The sequence below is a fragment of the Rhinatrema bivittatum genome, chromosome 8 (assembly GCF_901001135.1).
Source record: "Rhinatrema bivittatum chromosome 8, aRhiBiv1.1, whole genome shotgun sequence".
NCBI classification, from domain to species: Eukaryota; Metazoa; Chordata; class Amphibia; order Gymnophiona; family Rhinatrematidae; genus Rhinatrema; species Rhinatrema bivittatum.
This window is the reverse complement of record NC_042622.1, coordinates 7685947-7698348: the sequence shown is the minus strand read 5'-3', so window position 1 is coordinate 7698348 and position 12402 is coordinate 7685947. Positions and strand designations below refer to the sequence as shown.

Sequence of the window (12402 nt, the reverse complement as noted above, 5' to 3'; positions counted from 1 at the left end):
ATGGCTCCGTAATTGGTCGGCCAATGTTTCCTCCAATTTGCAGCTGGGGGCTTTTCCGTTTAGGGGGAAATTCCTTTTTAGGGATGATTTGGAGCAGCTCATTAAGTCATTGGGGGAGAATAAGGTATACAAGTTCCCAGAGGATAGGCTGAAAGTTTGTAGGGGTTTCGATTCTTCCCGTTCGCGTTTTCGAGGTCAGCGCCATTTTCACTAGTCTAAGCCAGCACCTTTTAGCCAAAGGCAGATGTCCAGGAGATCTCAGACTTGGTCCCATTCCTTTCGCGGCCGTAGACCCGTCCACGATGGCGGTACCCGGGTACGATAGGAGCCAAATCATCTCAATGAGATAGTGCTGACCCACTCCCCTGTTCCGGTCATCGGGGGACAGCTGTCCCTATTTTACGAGGAGTGGGTCAAAATAACGTTGGACCACTGGGTTCTAAGCATTATAGAACACGGCTACGCCTTAGAATTTGCTCGTCCCTTGTGCGATCTGTTTCTGGTGTCCCCCTGCGGGTCCCTGGAGAAAAGGCGCCAAGTGTCTCTGAAACTTCGTCGGTTGATAGACCCAGGGGCGGTGATCCCGGTTCCTTCGGACGAAGTACGAACTGGCAGATATTTGATTTATTTTCTGGTTCCGAAGAAGGAGGGCTCCTTCCGTCAGATTTTGGATCTAAAGAAGGTCAACAGAGCTCTCCGCGTGCCCTGTTTTTGTATGGAAACACTACGTTCCATAATCGCCTCTGTCAGAAGCGGGGAATTTCTGGTGTCACTCGATTGGTCGGAAGCTTACCTGCACATTGCAATTCGGGAGGACCATGAGCGGTATCTCTGGTTCATGATCCTTGGCAAGCATTACCAATTTCAGGCCCTTCCCTTCGGGCTGGCTACTGCCCCCTGCACCTTTACCAAAGTGATGGTGGTTGTGGTGGCGGCTCTCCAACAAGAGGGCATCCTGGTCCATCCCTACTTGAATGATTGACTCATTCGAGCGAAGTCAGATGCGAGGCGGCGGTTGCCAAGATGGTGCAGACTCTTCAATCCCTGGGGTGGATTATCAATTCGGCCAAGAGCCAGTTGTCCCCTGCCCAGGTCCTGGATTTTTTGGGGGCCAGGTTCGATATGCGGATCGGGAAAGTCTTCCTTATGCAGGAACCGATAGACAAGCTCATGTCTCAGGTTTGGCGGCTATTGTCCCTACCTGTTCCCAAGGCGTGGGACTACTTGCAAGTGCTTGGTTCTATGGCATCTACTCTGGAATTGGTCCCATGGGCTTTCGCCCATATGAGGCCATTGCAGAGGGCTTTGCTGTCATGGTGGGATCCCAAATAGGAGGAGTTTCAGGTTCCCTTACCGCTTCAGGAGCCGGCCAGGTCCAGTCTAGCTTGGTGGTTGGTCCCCGAACACTTGTCTCGGGGAGTGGATCTGGAAGTCCCTAAGTGAATCATTGTGACGACAGATGCCAGTCTTTCCGGTTGGGGGGCGTTTGTGAGTCTCAGGTGGCACAAGCCCAATGGATGCAGCAGGAGGCACAATGGTCCATAAATTGTCTGGAGACAAGGGCGGTATGATTGGCCTTGCAGAAGTTCCTGCCTCTGGTTCATCGTCTGTCTGTGAGAGTTCTCTCCGACAATGCAATGACGGTGGCATACATCAACCGGCAAGGAGGAACAAAGAGTCGTCCCATGGCTACGGAAGTGGACGAGCTCATGGCCTGGGCAGAGGTAAATCTGCTCAGGATAGCGGCTTCTCACATAGCTTGGGTTGACAACGTTCAAGCGGATTTTCTGACCCGTCAGAGATTGGATCCCGGAGAGTGGGAGCTGTCCGAAGAAGCATTCGGGTTGATCACTCATCGGTGGGGGATTCCCCGTTTGGATTTACTGGCGACTCGGGGGAATGCCAAGGCGCCTCACTACTTCAGTCGCAGAAGGGAGCTCGGTGCGGAAGGAATGGATGCCCTTGTCCTTCCATGACCTTGCGACATTCTGCTCTACGCATTCTCTCCTTGGCTTCTGGTAGGCAAGGTCGTGAGAAGAATAGAGGCCCATCCGGGGACGGTGGTGCTGGTGGCTCTGGAATGGCCACGGAGGCCATGGTTCGTGGATCTCCTCAACCTTGCAGTGGACGGCCCGTTCCGCATGGGTCATCTTCCGAATCTCCTGTGGTAGAGTCCAGTATTTTTTGACCAGGTGGATCGCTTTTGTCTAGTGGCTTGGCTTATGAGAGGCGGCAGTTGAGAAAGAAGGGGTATCCGGATTCGGTGATTTCCACTCTTTTGCGGTCTCGCAAAACATCCACCTCTCTTTCGTATGTTCGAATCTGGAAAGTTTTTGACTCTTGGTATAGTAGGTCGAAAGTTTTCCCTGGGCTGGCCTCGATAGCCCACATTCTAGCCTTCTTGCAAGAGGGTTTGGTGAAGGGGCTAGATTTCAGTTCTCTAAGGGTTTAAGTGGCAGTGTTAGGCTGTTTGCGAGGAAAGGTGGACGGAGCGTACATAGTGGCTCATCCAGATGTGGTACGTTTCCTTCGAGGTGCTAAGCACTTGAATCTGTCCTGTCAGGCTGTTTGTCCATCCTGGAGTTTGAATTTGGTTCTTCGGACATTGTGCGAACCTCCTTTTGAACCGCTCAAATGCGTTACTCTGAAGGATCTTACGCTCAAAACGGTGGTTTTGGTGGCTATCTGCTTGGCTCGGAGAGTTTCTGAGATTCAGGCTCTATCTTGTCGCAAACCTTTTCCTTAGGTTTTCTGATTTTGGCGTTTCTCTCAGATAAAAAGATAATTCTCTCAGAATCATCTTTTTATCTTGTGGAACGGTCCCAAGAAGGGGCATAAAGCTTCAAAAGCTACCATTGCCCGGTGGTTGAAGGATGCTATTGATTCAGCATACCTTTTGTCATGGGTGAGCGGTTCCGGATGGTCTTAAGGCTCATTCGCTTCATTCTCAGGCTGCGTCATGGGCAGACAGTTGATTTCCCCCCAGGAAATCTGTAGGACAGCGACTTGGAAATATTTGCATACCTTTGCTCGGCATTACCGCTTGGATGTTGGGGCTCCAGATTCCGAGAGTTTTGATAGCGGTGTGCTTCGAGTGGGGCTTTCTAGGTCCACCCCATGTAAGGCAGCTTGGGTACATCCCAGCAGTCTGGGCTGATCCGGGTACGTACAGGGAAAGGAAAATTGGTTCTTACCTGCTAATTTTCGTTCCTGCAGTACCACGGATCAACCCAGACACCCGCCCAGATTTGGATCTGCTCGAGCGTTTTCTTTTATTGTCACGCTATATAGCAGGATGAAGATTTGGCAAGTACTACGATTGTTGTACATAGTTGATTTTCTTACTTTTGGTTTGACCATTTAAATTTTGGATTCCTGTTACCAGTTCTATTTCTGCTTTGATACTGTTTTTTTTTATTTATTTATTTATTTATTTATTTATTTAGGGGTTTTTATATACCGCAGTACGTAAAAAGATACATCACCGCGGTTTACAATTAACAATAATTAGCAACAGGCTTTACAGATAACAGGTATATACGATAACAGGCAGTACAGTTAGTAAACCATAAATTAATATAATGTTTTACATACAAAAAAATACTGAAGGGGGCTGCAGGTGGCACACCGTACTTACAGGGGTGCCCTTCAAATTTTTCTCTGTCTCCATCTGCTGGAAGGGAGGCATAACCCAGCAGTCTGGGCTGATCCATGGTTCTACAGGAATGAAAATTAGTAGGTAAGAATCAATTTTCCTTTGGGAAACAGGTTGGTTGCAGCTTCTGAGCCTTGTTCTGCCAGGAGGGAACCGGCAAGGGCAGGAACTGTGGCCATTTTAACTGCTGCTTCTAGCAGTGATGGGGAAGGCAAGAAGGCCTTTTTATTTATTTTATTTATTTAAAAACGTTTCTATACCGTCGCTAAGTTATATACCATCGCAACGGTTTACAAATAGGCACATAGACTAAGGTAAGTAAATGTAGGATATCTTACATTCTAACAGGTGCCAATAAAGTTCGGTTACAATTTCATAAATAAAATCATTATTTGAGTAATGTTGGTCAAGTCCAGGTATATTATTGAGTTACTATCGCTTTGAAATATTACTTCTTAAAAGTAGGATTGAGTAAATTCATTCTCATCTGCATTACCCTGTACTTTCATTCTCTACCCTCCACACTCTTTAGTGAAGGCTTTTTTAAAGAGCCTCTGGTGCTCTCCCCTGCAGCGGGGGGAGGGGGCAAGAGGAACAAAGGATTGGTTGGGGCAGCCCTCCTCTCTGAGCCCTTTTTCCTGGAGTTTGTGATCCTTATGCATCAAGATTTTTTAATTAAGGCAGGACAATCCAGAAGGGACTTCAATGGTTCCTGTTCAAGTGAATTGAAGCTAGATTTAGATGCAGAGTTGGATGTATCAGGGGATGGCTCTCTGAGGCAGTTTACTGTGGGAGGGGAGATGGAAAATGATCCAAAGATGTGCTGGAAGAAATGGAAATTCCTGTTACAGAAGAAGATGATCCTGAGGAGTCCATTTTTTTTAAAGGAGGGGAATTGTCAGCAGTGATTACTCTGGCTCTGACAGTGTTGGGCCAAGGAATAAAAGGTAGAACCAGACCAAGAGGAATAGAACCTTATTCTGGAGAGCCTTAAAGGCCCAGCCAAAGCTGGGACCATTAAAGCCTTAGACTCTGTGGAGTGGGGGAGACTGGAGGCAGGGTTGAAAGTGGTCAGAGCCATAGAAAAGCTCTTTTCTCTTCCTGGTCTTGCAGTGGTGCTGTTAAAATTACCTAAGGTAGATTATCTTTGGGTCTTCAGTCACAAAGAAGACAATGGTTCCTATGGAGAGTGGGCTCTAAAGGATGCCCAAGATAGGAAGATTGAAATCCATCTTAAGCAGGTTTTTGAGGTGTCGATCTTAGCATCAGAGTGGTGGTTTGTAGTAGGTATATGGATAAGGCATGTTTGTGCTGGGTACAGCAGATCTCAGTGGGCGGTGCTGAGAGAGGTTTTCAGAAAAGGAGGTGGAAAGGCTGGAAGCCAGTCTTTTTTCAGATCCGATGCTCTCTATGATCTTATTTGGACCTCAGCCAGAGGTGGCCTCTGTATCAACTAGATATTTATTGCTGTGCAACTAGGCAGCTACTAGATGTCTGGTCCAGGTCACAGCTTGGGAAACTGCCTTCTGGAGGAAGCCTCTGTTCGGGGAAGACCTGAAAAAGCTGGTGAAACCTTTGGATGAGTCAAAGTCCCATAAATTGCCAGAGGACAAGCCTAAGGGAGCTTGTAAAGAAATCCTCAACAGGCTTAAGTTTAGGGATGCAAAGTGCTACTGACAGAGGAAGAGTCCGTCCTTCCAAAGGCAAGCCAAAGAGGCACAGGAGGAGTTAATTCTCAATGAGGTTCAAGAGGTTCACTCTCCTCAGCAGATCATCATATGATTGTCTCAGTTTTATGGAGAGTGGACTCGAATTACCACTTATTTATTTATTTATTTATTTATTTATTTCGAGGCTTTTATATATCATTGGATCCTTGCTATAATAAAAGACAGTTATGTCTTAGAATTTGCATGGCCCAGTAGTGGATGGTTTTATAGTATCCCCATCATTTGATGAGGAAAAGGGGAAGCAGTAAGCTTCAGTCTGGATTGCTTTCTCCAGCTGGCAGTAATTCCAGTGCCAAAGGGAGAGAATGGGGTCTAAGTCATTATTCTATTTATTTTGTGGTGCCAAAAAAAGAGAGCACATTGAAGTCTATTTTGGCTTTGAAAAAGATGCATGCCTCCTTGAAGGTGTCCCATTTCCGCATGGAGACTCTCTGCTTGGTGATCGTGGCGATAAGAAAGGAAGAGTTCCTTACATCCCTAGACCTCTAGGAAGCTTATCTGCATATTGTGATCCAGAGGGATCATCACAAGTTCCTCAAGCTTGCTATTCTGGTGGGGGGTGTCACTTCCAGGTTCCCATTTGGTCTGGCAACAGTCCGGAGGACATTTTCCGAGCTTATGGTGATAGTTGTGGTGGCTCTTTGCAAGGAAGGCATAGATTTAGCCTTTTCTAGACTGGTTGGTTTGAGCAAAATCAAAGGAAGAATGTGATCGCTCCACTTCCAGAGTGATCTAACTCTTGCAAGAGCTAGGTTGTGTCATCAATTTTCCCAAGAACAAACTTTGTCCTTCTCAAGATTTTGAATATCTGGGAGCTCGATTCTGTACTTAAGAGGGAAAGGTGTTTTTGACAACATAAATGATGGCCAAGCTGTAAGGACAGATTTACAAGATACAATATATGAGGGCCTCCAGGGCCTGAAATTACCTGTAACTTCTAGGGTTGATGATGTTGACTTTGGATTTGGTTCCATGCGACCAAGATTACCAGATTTGGCTACCCCTTCTGACAGGGTGCAGGCTCAGCCTAGCTTGGTGGCTCTTGGACCATAATCTACCTATCTGGAGATTCCAGAATGGACAGTGGAAATCACAGATGCCAATCTGAGTTGCTGGGGGGTTCATTGCCAAGGATGTACATCTTAAGATCACTGGAGTGTTTTGTAGGAAGCATAATCCATGAATTGTTTAAAAAATAAGAGCGATCAGGAGAGCCTTGCTGGACTTTGTCCCACTGGGCGAGGAGAGAGTGGTGAGAATGCTTTTGGACGATGCTGATCCCACCCCCCTTACCTAAACCAGCAAGAGGGGATCAGGCGTTCATTAGTGTCATTGGAAAAGAGCCTTCTAGTCTGTTGGCAGAAAATAATCTGAAGACTTTTTCAGCATCTCGCTTTGCTAGAGTGGAGAATGTCTAGATGGATTTTCTGAGCAGAATGTTAGATCCCAGGGAATGGGAACTGTCAGACAAGGTGTTCTCCATGATCCTATCCAAGTCAGGAGAGCCTCAGATGAACCTGATGGCAAAAAAAAAAAAAGAAAAGGCCAAGAAGCTTGTGTTTTTCAGTTGGAAAAGGGAGCTGGGGTGAACAGGTCTGGATGTTCTGTCACAGCCTTGCTTCACTTTTTTGAAGGGGTTAATAAACATGTAGGCAATGGTGAACCGGTTGATGTAGTGTATTTGGATTTTCAGAAGGCATTGGACAAAGTTCCTCATGAGAGGCTTCTAGGAAAAATAAAAAGTCATGGGATAGGTGGTGATATCCTTTCATGGATTACAAACTGGTTAAAAGACAGGAAACAGAGAGTAGGATTAAATGGTCAATTTTCTCAGTGGAGGGGGGTGGGCAGTGGAGTGCCTCAGGGATCTGTTCTGGAACCCGTGCTTTTCAATATATTTATAAATGATCTGGAAAGGAATGCGACGAGTGAAGTAATCAAATTTGCAGATGATACAAAATTATTCAGAGTAGTTAAATCACAAGCGGATTGTGATAAATTGCAGGAGGACCTTGTGAGACTGGAAAATTGGGCAGATGAAATTTAATGTGGATAAGTGCAAGGTGATGCATATAGGGAAAAATAACCCTTGCTGTAGTTACACGATATTAGGTTCCATATGAGGAGCTACCACCCAGGAAAGAGATCTAGGTTTCATAGTGGATAATACATTGAAATCGTCGGCACAGTGTGCTGCGGCAGTCAAAAAAGCAAACAGAATGTTAGGAATTATTAAGAACGGAATGGTGAATAAAACGGAAAATGTCATAATGCCTCTGTATCGCTTCATGTTGAGACCGCACTTTGAATACTGTGTACAATTCTGGTCGCTGCATCTCAAAAAAAGATATAGTTGCGATGGAGAAGGTACAGAGAAGGGCAACCAAAATGATAAAGGGAATGGAACAGCTCCCCTATGAGGAAAGGCTGAAAAGGTTAGGGCTGTTCAGCTTGGAGAAGAGATGGCTGAGGGGGGATATGATAGAGGGGTTTAAAATCATGAGAGGTCTAGAATGGGTAGATGTGAATTGGTTATTTACTCTTTCGGATAATAGAAGGACTAGGGGGTACTCCATGAAGTTAGCATGGGGCACATTTAAAACTAATCGGAGAAAGTTCTTTTTCACTCAGCGCACAATTAAATTCCGGAATTTGTTGCCATAGGATGTGGTTAGTGCAGTTAGTGTAGCTGGGTTTAAAAAAGGTTTGGATAAGTTCTGGGAGGAGAAGTCCATTACCTACTATTAATTTAGTTGACTTAGAAAATAGCCACTGCTATCACTGGCATCAGTAGCATGGGATATCCTTAGTTTTTGGGTACTTGCCAGGTTCTTATGGCCTGGATTGGCCTCTGTTGGAAACAGGATGCTGGGCTTGATGGACCCTTGGTCTGACCCAGTATGGCATGTTCTTATGTAGTGGGGGGGGGGGTGCGGGGACGTGGCTTTTGTCTGTTTCCCTTTGGCTACTGTTAGGAAGGGTAATCCAGAGGATAGAGGGGTATTGGTGTCAAGTGGTTGTCATAGCCCTGGAGTGGCCCAGATGACCTTGGTTTGCAAATCTGGTAAGACTCAGCATAGAGGAACCGCTGAGGCTCAGTCATATCCAGGAATTGCTGCATCAAGGTCCGATTTTCTTGGGTCTGGCAGATCACTTTTGTTTAGCTCTTGAGCAGAGAAGGCTGAGGAAAAATGGTATTCAGAAGAGATGGTTTCTACCTTCAAGCTAGAAAAAAAATAGACTTCCTTAGGTTACATCTGTGTTTGGAAGGTGTTTGAAACATGGCGTGTAGACGGGGATTTCCCTGTTCGAGGCCTCTGATCTGGCTCTTCTCTCCTCCTTACAGAAAGGTTTCCAGAGGGAATTTGCACTGAATTCACTCAAATTACAAGTGGCCATATTTTTTCCTGTTATAGAGGGAAATTGCAGAGCTTGTCCTCAGCTTTGCATGTGGATGTAATAAGCTAGTGAAGCATCTGCGTTCTCCAGTGGGAAGTTTGGTCCTTCCCTGGAATCTCAATTTGCTTTTGAAAGCCTTGTGTACGTTTCCATTTGAACCCATCAAAGAGGCTTCTCCGCAGGACCTGACATTAAAGACGTTTTTTCTAGTAGCGGTCTGTTCAGCAAGACATATTTTGGAATTACAGGCCTTGCCATGCAGAAACCCATTGTTTAAAATTTCAAAGGATCACTCTGTCAAATGACATCCTTCAGGAAATCAGGTTCTGGGAATAGGTCTAAGGATCTTCATGCCCTGCATGTACATAGAATACTTTTAAAGTATCTGAAGGTAACAAATGCTTTGTGGAGATCAGAGCTTCGTTTTGTGGTGTTCAGCAGCCACAAGAAAGGGGAGAAGGCATCTAAGGTATCTATTGCATATGGATGAAGGAGCATATTGCTTCTGCTTAAATTTGGAAGGATCTGATGGTTTCTGAGGGACTAAGTGCACATTCAGCTAGGGCGCAAGCAAATGTTTAGACAGTATTAATTAGTGTCATCGCTGGACATTTGTAAACGAGCAACTTGGTCTTCATGGCATGCCTTTTCCAAACATTATAGTTAGATGTTCAAGCTGGAGACGCAGCCTCCTTTGGAGTAGATGTCTTGAAAGCGGGTCTTTCAGGCTACCTCCCAGTTTAAGGGTGGCTTGGGTACATCGCACTCATCCAGACTGGTCTGGTGGATAATGAAAGAAAAATGAGTTCTTACCTGCTAATTTTCTTCCTTGAGCTCCACCAGACCAGTCTAGAGTCCTGCACCAGCTAGCCTATAACCCGCTCTTCTGTGGGTGTATATATAACACAGAGAGTTTTGGTTTTGGTTTTATCTGGCTTCAGACCCTCTATTAAAGTGGCTGCTTCAGGATCACTTAAGAGTTTTTGATCATTCCTGTTCTTGGGGGGGCGGGGGGTAGTTGATGTTTTAGCTTTGATAGAGGAATACTGAGAGCATGCAGTTGGCACAGTTCCTTATTTAGGTGGTTCCAGCAAAGCTTTCATTCTTTATTTCCATCTGCTGGTAGGGGAGAAAAGCCCACTTGCCTGGACTGGTCTGGTAGGACTCTTGGAAAGAAAATTAGCAAGTAAGAAACCCAATGTTTCCTTATCTTTAAATCAGATCCTAGCCTACCTGGACCAAAAACTCCTTTCTTCTCTGCAGAAAACGTTGTACGGTGCCAATGTCATTATATTTGAAGGGATCATGGCATTCGCAGATAAGGAGCTGCTCAAGGTAAGGAGGGATGTGGAGATTCAGTGCACAGCTAGCTTTCAGTGAGATTAATTTCCAGCTATATTAGAGAGTTCATGTGAAACTAGCAAAACTGAAAGTGGACAAAATCAATTGGCCAGATGGAATACATCCCAGGATATTAAGGGATCTGAGTTCTTCTGGCAGATCCACAGACACTTCTGTCAAATCATTCTTTTGAGCAGGAGTGGTCATATGTTTGGCAACAATGTTTTAATGCCAAAAAGTGAAGAGTCCAGTATTTGGGGCTGTAGCAAATTTAGGCCTGCTGTGGCTTCGGGAATAGCCCAGGAACTCAACGAGACTTGACTAGAGCAGTCTGGTGCAAGTATTTATTTACAGTGCTTCACAGTTTCAGAAACCTTGCGTCAGGCACAACTGTCAGGTAAACATACTCTGTATGGGTGTACCCAGGAGGTTCCACCAGCTCCCTGAGGCCTCCTCAAACTTTCTAGGCCAGGGATCTTATGCTAGGGTGAAGGGAACCTCTCCATCCAAAATCCATTGCGGCGTTCTGCCTTAAGGAGAACTGGGTTAGAAATCTGAACTGGGCTCCTTAAGGTAGAATGAGGGAGTTGTTCAGTACATGCACTCTCAGAGGCACAGAAATTCAAAAGAGCTATACTGTGGGAAGAGGTAAGGTACTAATATATATATATAATATATATATATATAATATATATATATATATATAATATATATATATATATATATATATATATATATATATATATATATATATATTATATATATATATATATATATATATATATATATATATATATATATTCCTTGTGAATATCCTGAAAATCAGACTGACCAATTGGTTCCCAGACTGGGCTGAGAACCACTGGCCAAGAAGAATGGGGAGGAGAAAATATGATAAGAGACCTTAAGATATTTCAAAGGTAAGAATAATGGCCAAGAAGCATTTTTTAATGAAAAGCTGCTCCTTGTGACCTTGGGCAAGTTACTTTTCCCTCTACTGCCTCAGATACAAACGTGGGCCCTATTTACTCAGCATTTTTCCCCATAGACAGAAAATGTAAGAGAACCTTTAGTAAATAAACTCCTTAGATTGTGCACCCGCTGGGGATAGGGAAATACCCACAGTATCTGAATGTAATTCACTTTGAAGTAACAGTAAATACTAGGAGATGCCACAACAATACATAAACAGGTAAGCAATAATCATGCAGTTCCTCTATCTGTAATCAATAATATAAATATCACTAGAGGACATATACTGAACAAATATCTTTAAATCATGTTTTATTAATTATATTTATACAAAAAATCCTTTATAAATATATAAACCTCACCTAATACATAGAAACACCTATCTCCCGGCCTCTTAACCTATAAAAAAATTTTTTTCCCACTCATGCCTTACCCTACATTCATACTATGCATTCATACCCATACATCCCCTCATATTAAAAAACACCCACATCCTACCCAACATATATTGCATTCAATATGTGCTTATAATAACAGCTGATAATATATTCACTCAATCCTATTTATATCATATAGTGCAAAAGCCTCACAATGTTATATATGCAACTATAATATACCATACATGACAAAAGTTATTTCACAAAGATGTATCCTGCATCTACAAAAGTATATCTTATATCCAACGACGATCTCGTTTCGCCTGTGATTGCGGGCTTCCTCAGGGATTCTCTGTATCTTCAAACGAAAATTCTTTGTCACATAGGTATATACCACCTAATTATGATGCCCCATGCTCTTCAGAGATAAAATTCTCCGTAATTTGATTATACCACTTCATAACATAGCCGCATATAGATAGGGTCCTGGTTCCAACCTGCTTTACTATACCCCGACGTGTTAACGCTCTCCACCAACAATGTTTCCAACGTAATGCTCATTCATCAGTCACAGAGTCCTACAAACCCTGGACCTTAATAGACTTTCCACACCATTCAAATATTGTGTTAAATGCCGTCCTCATCCATATCTTACACCGGAGTACAACAAACACGGACACGCCGTCTGTCTATCATTGCAACATAATTGCAATGAAAAGTCTATTAAGGTCCAGGGTTTGTAGGACTCTGTGACTGTGACTGATGAATGAGCATTACGTTGGAAACATTGTTGGTGGAGAGCGTTAACACGTCGGGGTATAGTAAAGCAGGTTGGAACCAGGACCCTATCTATATGCGGCTATGTTATGAAGTGGTATAATCAAATTACGGAGAATTTTATCTCTGAAGAGCATGGGGCATCATAATT

The 12402-nt window shown here is 44.1% G+C and overlaps 1 protein-coding gene across 1 annotated transcript in view; it reads left to right on the top strand.

Annotated features, from left to right (window-relative positions):
• The window catches only part of UCKL1 (uridine-cytidine kinase 1 like 1), a 192076-nt gene that overhangs the window by 17679 nt on the left and 161995 nt on the right, over positions 1-12402 (top strand). Inside the window, exon 5 of the mRNA XM_029611033.1 lies at positions 10048-10119. Within this exon, the coding sequence (XP_029466893.1) occupies positions 10048-10119 (72 nt within the window). The remainder of the gene's footprint in view (positions 1-10047; positions 10120-12402) is intronic.